At 34.0% G+C, this 9793-nt stretch overlaps 1 protein-coding gene across 1 annotated transcript; it reads left to right on the top strand.

Moving 5' to 3' along the window:
• Positions 1 to 2341: 2341 nt before the first annotated feature.
• On the top strand, positions 2342 to 5253 carry LOC118028580 (protein YABBY 4). Its single transcript, XM_035032204.2, has 7 exons — positions 2342 to 2658; positions 2822 to 2977; positions 3098 to 3218; positions 4366 to 4414; positions 4512 to 4587; positions 4765 to 4839; positions 4956 to 5253. Exons 1-7 carry the CDS (start codon positions 2566 to 2568, stop codon positions 5025 to 5027), a joined length of 642 nt encoding a protein of 213 aa, XP_034888095.1. The 5' UTR covers positions 2342 to 2565; the 3' UTR covers positions 5028 to 5253.
• Positions 5254 to 9793: the final 4540 nt, after the last annotated feature.

The following is a 9793-nucleotide window of genomic DNA, read 5'->3' as shown; positions in this document are numbered from 1 at the left end:
TTGAAATTGCTCTTTGACATTGTACTAGTCTTGTTGATCAAGTGGTTACAAGTTTAAATTTCACCACTCTCATTTTAATTAATAAAAATTAAGTAAAAGGTAGTGTAAGTTTATGTAAATTTCTAACCTAAAAAAGTTTTCACGTGAGGGGGTGTACTAAAGAATAATATAAAACTCTTATTAGAACCTCACCTAACAAATTAAATTTTTAGGTTGAGATGGTTCTATGACATAGTATCAGAGTCTTGATGATCAAATGGTAACGAATTCAAATCTCAACACCCTTATTTTCTTTTCTAATTATATATGTTTGTACAAGTTTCAAATTCAAATGGTCCTTACTTGAGAAAATATGATATGCAAAAATTATATTTTAATATCTTACTCTATACCTTAAAATCTTAGATAAAGATGGTTTTTCACGCACTTTCTACCTTTTGGTTATAAGCTTTGCTCGCTTTTAATAATAATATAACATTTCCAAAAATTCGACCCGGCAAACTTTTTTAGCCACTATCTACCTTGGTGGTTTCACATCTATATAAGTTTATTTTCACTCCTTATCATATGTGATCAACACATGAAAGTTTTTGTTTGTTTGTGACTGATTTTTTGTTGTAAGAAAGAACGATAAACACATAGTATTATATTTTGTCAAGACTTCTTTGGAGAGCTTCGGTGAGGTGACCCAATGACAAATTAGAGCGAGATTTTTTAATTTAATAATTATTAGCGTTAAATAGTCGTTGTTTAATTCGATAACTTATACGGATATAAATGATTTAACTCGATGATTAGCTGTGGAAGTGAAAAATAGTATTGACTAAATCTAATGATGCTGCCTTCATCATCTCTAATACTATATCGTTTTTCAACATATAACTCAATTTAAGTTTTTCGAGTCTGCATGTAGGGAGGGACATCTTATGTGTAAATCAGATTCTTTGAAATCAGAACGCATCCCGTATGGGGCTTTTAATTTCCCGAAGTACAAAACAATCGCTAAACAAGGAAAAGGTAGGTTTTTTTTTAAATTTATTTATTACTTCTCTGGATTCAAGCAATTAATTAACCTCTACTCCTTTTCTTTTACTTTGCTTCTCCTGTTCAATTTATTGTGGCCGTCAAGCATGTTATATAAAATTTGACTTTTTGTCGTTGAAGCATTAAGTATCTGTTTCAGATTCTCAGTCTTATTTCCCTTTCAACATGCATGTTAAATGGATATGGATGAGATTCAGAGTGAGTTATTATGACGGTGTGTGAAAGGCCAACAAGCTTTTTAAGACTGAACCCATTCGGCTTCATTAATTAGTTAGTGAATGTAATTAAATATTAACCTTCAGTTCACTTTTTGAGGGAAGAACAAGTCTAAAAGGCTTAGATGAATGTGGATGGTGATAGTTCCTTAAGACTTTTGAATGGAAGGGAAAGCAATCGGTGAGAAAATGAATCGGACAACTATCTTTTTCCAACCAAGTCAGGGAAGCTTTGCAAAATTCGCAAAGGAAACCCTACGAGAGGAAACCGTGGGAAAGATTCTAACCAAACTAGCTAAAATAAGCCAAAAAATATATTATATTACAGGAGAAAAAAGGACAGAGGTAGAAAGTGAGGTGTGGCACTTAGATTGTTTTTACTGACTTAAATACCTACTGTTTGTTTCTGTGCAAGACAAAAGAGAATGAGAGGTCAAATCAACAAAAGTAATCCTTTAAAAAAACAAAAGTAATCTTGCATTTAATCGATGGAATTTTTCAATAATAATTATGTCCAAAGAAAAAGTAAAAATGTCATGATTATGCTATGATAACTGCAATCAAATCCATCTGGCTCTATGTGTAAGTGTAAATATTGTAAATGTGTGTGTGTGTGTGTGTGTGTATACGAACTTATTTTTATAGCCCTAAGGAGACGGAGGCTGGGAGCATGAGGGTCATCGCTTAAGGTCTTATTGTCCGGGAGATACAAGGAGGTCTTAGGGTTTGGGTTCGGAAATTGAGGCCAAGAAAAGGGCTTTCGGGTTTCGAATCTCACCACAAAAGGACACTATACAACACACCCTCTTAACTACTGAAAACAACAGGTGAGTGAGTGAAAGCTATATCACCCCATGCACACGTCCCTTTCTGGCTCCTCTCCCCCACATCTGCCGCCTCTCTCTCCCTCTCTCCTTCTCTTACATGCATTGGGAATGCAAACCACACATGTAATTTTCCTATGATGTTAATTAGATGCGACATCCACATGCATTCATGGGCATACCATGTGAGCGAGTTACATGTAGATACATCATATAGTACATGCATGCATGTGACCTATAAACAACACCAATAAACGGAAGGAAGAGAAGGGTGTTTTCTGTTCTCTTATTATATCTACTGGACCAAAATGAATCACCTTTCTTTCACAACTCTCTCATAATACCCAAAGGAAAAGGCAGATCCAAGGTGGTAGTTAAGCTGTCAATCTATCAATCAATCACCAATCAGTCACCTCAGATATAGAGAGCAATTACCAATCAGAATTTTTTCTTATAAGCCTTGGAAAAAGTAATTAAAAGCCATGTCCAGCTCTTCAACCTTGTCTTTGGACCTCCTCCCTTCCTCCGAGCAGCTCTGTTATGTCCATTGCAACATTTGTGACACCGTCCTTGCGGTACCATTACCACTAATCATCTGTTTTGTTGTCATATATTTAACCGCTCTCTTTCCCTTATTCTTCTACTTTCTTCGACAATATAGCTATTCTTTCTTCCTTTTGGTGTTTATTAATTATTCGTTTCTTTGATCATATGATGGGGTTCTTGGCTTCATGGTAGGTGAGTGTTCCTTGCACAAGCTTATTCAAGACTGTTACTGTTCGATGTGGTCACTGCACCAATCTCCTCCCTGTCAACATGCGTGGGTTGCTTTTGCCATCTGCTAATCAGTTTCACTTGGGTCACAGTTTCTTCTCTCCTTCTCATAATCTCCTGGTGTGTAATGACAAGACTTTTCTTTAACCCCTACAGCTTGCTATGGACGTTTGTGTGGTTTTGATTTCGTAGAACTATCCTGCAGTAATTTTTCATGATGATTTAATTAATATTTTTCAGGATGAGATCCCAAACCCAACTCCAAACTTCTTGATCAATCAAACCAATGTGAACGATTTTAGCGTTCCGGTTCGAGGAATGGCTGATCATGAGCTTCCTAGGCCACCCGTTATCAACAGACGTGAGAATCATCACATTGTGGTTATTTTCCATTCTTTTATTCTATCAAGAATCTCTCTTTGCTAGTTTAGGTCGAAATGCAAGATGTTTTTCACTATTTTTAATTTGGAGGGAAATATTGTTTCTCACTCTGGAAATATTCTTTTGAAAAAACGGAGTCCTTTTAACCACTGGATGTGAGAGATTCATGCATTTTCCCTTCTTTATCGACTCAAGAATCTGTTGAAAATGCCTTGCTAGCACTTTTACATTTCCAATAATGGCATTCTCTTACAGAATCAAGCAAAGATAATGGTAAACGAATCATAACCATTGCCTTTTTGGCTCACTTGCAACCGTCTTGAAGATCTTTTGATCTGCAGGTGTTGGAAGGGAGAAAGGAACTAATTCATTTCTCATATTAATTAAAAACCAAATACAGTCTCGCCTGCCATTTTAACCACCTTTCTTTCTTTCTTTTATTTTTGGTGGCAGGAGTCCTGTTTTAGTATTAACTTTCAGTTCCTTTCTCTATCCACAGAAAAGAACTCTAATATATAGCTACTAGTAGTACTGCCTAGGATTGATCACATCTTGAGCACTGTTCAAAATCACCTACGTACCAAACCAAGAAGTCATCATAGACAAGCTGTGTTTAGGAAATGAATCAACAGACTCTTCTTTCAAATCGAGAGGTTTTTACTTCTTTCTCTTTCTTGCTTGATCAAGCTGCTAATTAAGTTTCTTTCAAAATCAAGCTCTTTTCTCCTTGATTAATTTCCCCACTTTGTTTGATTTTCTTCCCTTTTGCTCAAGCAATTAATCTAACCAGTACAAAACAAAATATTTGCTGGCTATAGTTTAATTTGGTCTTTTAGTTAGCAAAAGAACATTTAAATAGATAGGTAAAGACAGCGTAAAATGACTGCAGTCCCCCGAAAACCTAGATGCCAGTAAGGAATGATTGTACAATATTGCTTCTGCCGGGAAGCTAGCCAGGAATCTTTGATGTAGAAGTGAGAGTGAGAGATAGAAATGTGTTTTGACTGTAGAAGAATATGAGGAAATAAAAAGGGAAAGAAAAAAACAAGAAGCAAAACTTGAAAGCTTGCAAAGTGATTTTAATTTGTCTCTGTTGTGTTTGTGGCCTGTCTGGTTATAATGTCCAGCTCCAGAGAAGAGACAGAGAGTCCCCTCTGCATACAATCGATTCATCAAGTGAGTAACAACTATATATATACATATATTTTTCTTGCATTATTGCTTATGAAGTTGCTAAATTTGAAGCAAATGTAAATGGACCAACAATATGCAGGGACGAGATCCAACGCATCAAAGCTGGAAATCCTGATATAAGTCACAGGGAAGCATTCAGTGCTGCTGCTAAGAATGTAAGATCCATGAATTTTTCTTCAGTGCTTCTAGTTACTTTACCAAATTAGGGTTTTTCTTTTCCATGGAAAGAAAATTAGGTTACCCTTTAATTCCTTTTTTTTTTTTTAGTATTCTATAAGCTTATGCAGTATGTGGGTCCATTTGACTGATCTTATTTTGTCTTATTATGTCAGTGGGCCCACTTCCCACATATTCACTTTGGTCTCATGCCAGATCAGATGGTGAAGAAGACTAACGGGCGCCAACAGGTAACCTATGCACGCTCCTAGATTATCTATTGCAGTATTGTACAATGCATCTTCTTGCACACAGATTTGTACATAGAGAGACACTTACGTTCCTCTCTCAATTTGGGTTTGTGTAGGAAGGAGAAGATGTTCTGATGAAAGATGGGTTTTTTTCTTCAGCTAATGCTGGTGTCCCTACCCCTTACTAAGAAGTGAAGCTGCTATTCTCATGTTGTTTTAGTTTTTAGTACGTAGTTATTGTAGGAGAAAGAGTTTAAGGTTAATTAGATGTTTGCCAAGTACTTTAACAAGTTTAATTACTTCATAACCTATCTACTACTAAGGTATTCTAATGTGGAAATCTGATCTAGCTAGCTGATACCCATGTATTTTCTAGATATTCTATGTTTATTTCGCTAGCAGAGACGTTTATTATCCTCTTACGTCTAACATTTCTCAAGAAATGCATAACTAGTAATTAACTGAGCAATCCGATCGTGTCTGCAAGCTTTTTCCCTTCTTCCGTTACATTCTACTGAACTTATTGCAATACTGTTTTCTAAGAATCTAATTGCTGATTTTACATGAAGAGTTGGAAACTAGAAGGAGCTAGTGACATTATTGTTCAAAAGCCTTGGAAAGTCCCATCTTTGTGAGGGTGGATTTGGCTTCCTGCTGATTTATGATCATGGATAAAATAGAGTTGTTCAGAAACCTTATATATCTCTTCCTCCATCTAGTCAGTTTCCTTTTTCTTTATTATTTTTTCAGAATCTTATTGGTAAGCTCGATTAATTGAAAAAAATTCGGCTTATCGATGCCATAACATGCTTAATTATGATGGATTTCTTCGTTACTGTCCAGTACCCTTTCAAGCTTATAGACATGAAGGAAATACACTATATAGACATTGCATTCCTGAGAAGTTGCAAGCACCTTGCAAGTTGATAATTAGTAATGGAATCACTTTTTTCTATTAATTCAAAGAGTTCTTTAGCTGAACTTCCTCGAGAATAAGAACACTCTAGTTAATCCCAAACTACAAAACAAATTTTATATTCACATGCATAATTATGCCTTCTCCTATAACTTAATTCCTTAAGATCTTGTTTGATAATTAGTATCGCAGGTAGATATTTCGGCTCTTAGTTATAATAAGTCCAAATTATCTATTCAAGTCTGTATCTCATAATCATTAGAAAATCCTTTTAAAGATTTAAATTGTGTCCTATATACTTGTTCTATAGCCGTTCCTCTAGTGGTTCATTATATTGTATATGAGTGATATACGGATATCTATCGATATTAAGAATCCATTATAATTTTAGTTCGTATAAGTGAATCCATATTTAAAAAAAAAAAAAAACCACGTTACCACTGTCATGACTTCCTCTGATAGCACTGTTTCTTCTCAATCAACAAACCCTTTTCCTGCAATTCCTTCATCTTCCGTACCAATGGCAGCCCCTAGCTTTTCAAACTTACAGTTACAAACTTGAATAGATCTGTTAGAATTTGTTTTAATGAAACATAGTCAATTAATATGTTTGAGGATAAATTTGTGAGTCCATAAATTATTTTAGTTGCTGGCACATACATTTATATTAGTATTGGCCCAAAAAGCCTTATATATACTCAAAGTTTTCCCCCTTCCTTGAATGTTCTTTCCCTTCCTTTTGCTATAAATTTCTCTTCAAACCCTAGCTTACAAATTGGTCATCTTGAGTAAGTTTTCTTATTTCTTTTCTAATTGATGTTTGATAATGTTTTAGTTCTTCTTTTTACACCAAGTTATTTGAATTAGTAGGGTTTATGTGATGTTAGTTTACATGTTACCGGGTTTATATATATATATATCAAGGACAAAAATATTGAAGGGGCTAATATGAAATTTTAAAATAGATGGCATGGAATTTGAGGCGGAGAGAAAAAATTAAAAAAACTAAAAAATAATCATCGATACCAAACTAACCCCACCGCATAGGGAGCATCTAAACATTTCAAATACCATTGTATAAGGCATGTTTGGTGACCAAACGACCCCTTACAACACCTAAACCTTTTTGTTAATTAATATATTTGTGACATCTTGGCTTGTACAAATAAGAGTTCCTACAAGCCTATTATTACTCCAATCACCACTTCGGTGAAATTGAGCATCAACACCAGCATGTCTTTTGATGATTCCTCTAAGTGTAGACAGGTTGTTGGTGCTCTCTAGCATTTTATAATAACCAAGCCTGACATTTCCTATGCAATCAATAAATTTGATTAGTTCATGAGTTTTCCTGTTGAAGCTCATTTGTATGCAGTCACGACCTTCAACATACCATTGTTTAAGGTCTGGTCCTTAACTGTGACTCACATCTTCAATTACATGCCTTTACTATCACTTATTGGATAGGTAATCTTGATGATTGCAAGTCTATTGGTGGTTTTGCAATCTTTTTGGATAGGAACTTGGTCTCTTGAAAATCTTGCAATTAAAAAACTATTGCTCGCTCCTCTTAAGTCTGAAAATAAAAAACTTGTTCATGGTGCAGCTGAACTAACTTGGATTCAATCTCTACTTAGTGTGCTTGGAACCTCTATATCTCATTCTCCTATGCTTTGGCGTGACAATCTTTGTGCCATATACTTATATGCTAATTTTGTTTTCCATGCTAAAGTATGTTGAAATAGATTATCATTGTATTCATGACAAGATTGATAAAGGAGCTCCAAGTTCAATTTATTTCTTCTCTTGACCAGTTGTCGATATCTTGACTAAACCATTTCTTTAATGAATTATTTTTATGCTTCTTGTTTAGTTTCATGATGTGTGATAGATCCTTTTCTCTACTTGTTTGAGTTATTAAAAGATGATTTATCACTTTATGTGAATTAAAAAAAAAATATTCTACATGTTCTCAAATAATATTGTTTGTGAGATTCTTGTGCAAGATAAAATGAGATTTGAAAAGAATTTTAAATTTTATTCAAATAATCAATGAATGTAGTGTTGAGAACAAACATAATTTAACAAAATAGATATATTTCATGCTATAATATCTAAACTAAAATATTCTTGATGAATAAATAATAATTACACTAAGAAACTCATTATTTAGTTTCAAATCATGATTTGATCTTAACACTATAGTCATTAATTTTTATTATGACGATATGCAGTCGAGATCAAAACATAATACATATTTTCCTATATAAAATAACTTAGTAATTTCAAGTATATATCAGTCTTAATGATTCTAATTAATGCATGATCTTAATAAAGTATACTACGAATATTTAGAATAATACTTTAATGCAATAAGAATCTCATAATTATAAATTTATAAATTTGTTTTGCAAAATATTTTTTAATTCAATGACTTATTTTACTCTAAATTCATTAATTAAATATTACAATTTAATAAGCAAATATTAAAAAAATATATTTTTAGATGAATGAAATCAATGTTAACCGATAGACACACACTTACACTTGTTAGTAATATCACTATGTTAATCTTGGAAATAGCATCATAAATTATGCACAGAACTGGCTGCAAGACTCAAAGTCCCTCATCGCCTCCGGTTATCTCCCAGTCCAAGTTGCAGGCTTTGAGAAAAGGCGAAAATGGTGGACTGAAATCAGTGAAGACACTGAAACATGCAGTGTCTCTCTGAGCATGAATTCTTTTTATCCATGGCTGTAGGGTCAGTAATGATCACTTTGTATCTTTTTAGTGTGACTTGTGAAGTTGAAATATGCAGCGGATGCAAACTACCCATAACTAAAAGGACTACTTGAAACACTTTCCAACATCTAACACTGTAGTTGTTTGAGAAAGGACGTGTAAAAGAGCCCCCAGCCCACATCCACTGCTTGAATCTCTCTGTAAAAGGTGCTTCTTCTGCTGTTTGTCCTTCAAAAAATGAGAGCATTGAAAGTTTGAAATAAATTGCTACGTCTAGCTAATATGGCTTTCAGCATACAACTTCTTGTACAATTTCAATTTTTTTTTTTTTTTTTGTGGATGTCAATTAAAAAGTTACTTGGTATCATCCATATAACCAGGCTAGTACAATTTCTTTCACTTGTGTAATGCAAGACAAAGTTATTAAATTTAATCTAGAAAAGAGCTTGTCATTGTTTTTTAGATTAACGTGGATGTTCAAGTTGGCTTGCATGTATCTCGAATAATTTCATGGACTATAAAATTAACGACTATATAAGTCTCTAGTTGTCTTAAGGTTTATGAGACTCGAACTAATGACGTCTAGGGAGCAAACTCAAAACCAGATCAGTTAAGATACATCCCTCGAGGTTAGCTTCATCATTTTAATAGGCCATATATTAACTATTATTTATTAAAATGGCTTCATTTTATTCTTTTAAAATAAAAAATTACTTGACATTGACTTAGCTAAATTTGAATAAGATTTGACTGGGTCAACCAGGTCATTTAAAACTTGACTAAATCAACTTTTTATCTGATTCAACTAGAAACTCGATTTAGTTTAGGTTTTAGGCTCTAAATTTTTTTAGGTTAATTTACCAATTCATACCACATCAACAACTATGATACATGGTTGTCGCACCCCCCCAAAAATCCGTCTTGCGGGTTCGACTGACGAATTTTTTTATTTTTGGTTTGTTTGATTTGGTTCTTTGGAGTCGCCACCTAGTATTTTGGTCACTAGGAACCCTAACTGGTCTCAGAGATTGAGTACGGGGACTGGTTGCGTAAAGGGAAGGTATTAGCACCCCAAATACGCCCTACCTAAGGTAAGCTGCATTGTTTTATTGTCTGATAAAAACTAAAGGTGTTATTATACTTCTAGTCGTTGGTCTGTTTATGGTTCAAGAAAAATCCTCCTCGGTAAGAAGGTCTTTTATCTTATCGGGTAAAAATCCTAACCGTTCTAACGTCCATACCAAAATTTTTATTAATAATACTTAGGAATACGTTTTACGTATAAATTCGTAATC

The sequence above is a fragment of the Populus alba genome, chromosome 3 (assembly GCF_005239225.2).
Source record: "Populus alba chromosome 3, ASM523922v2, whole genome shotgun sequence".
NCBI lineage: Eukaryota > Viridiplantae > Streptophyta > Magnoliopsida > Malpighiales > Salicaceae > Populus > Populus alba.
The sequence above is the reverse complement of the archived record's forward strand: the minus strand, read 5'-3'. Positions and strand labels throughout refer to the sequence as shown.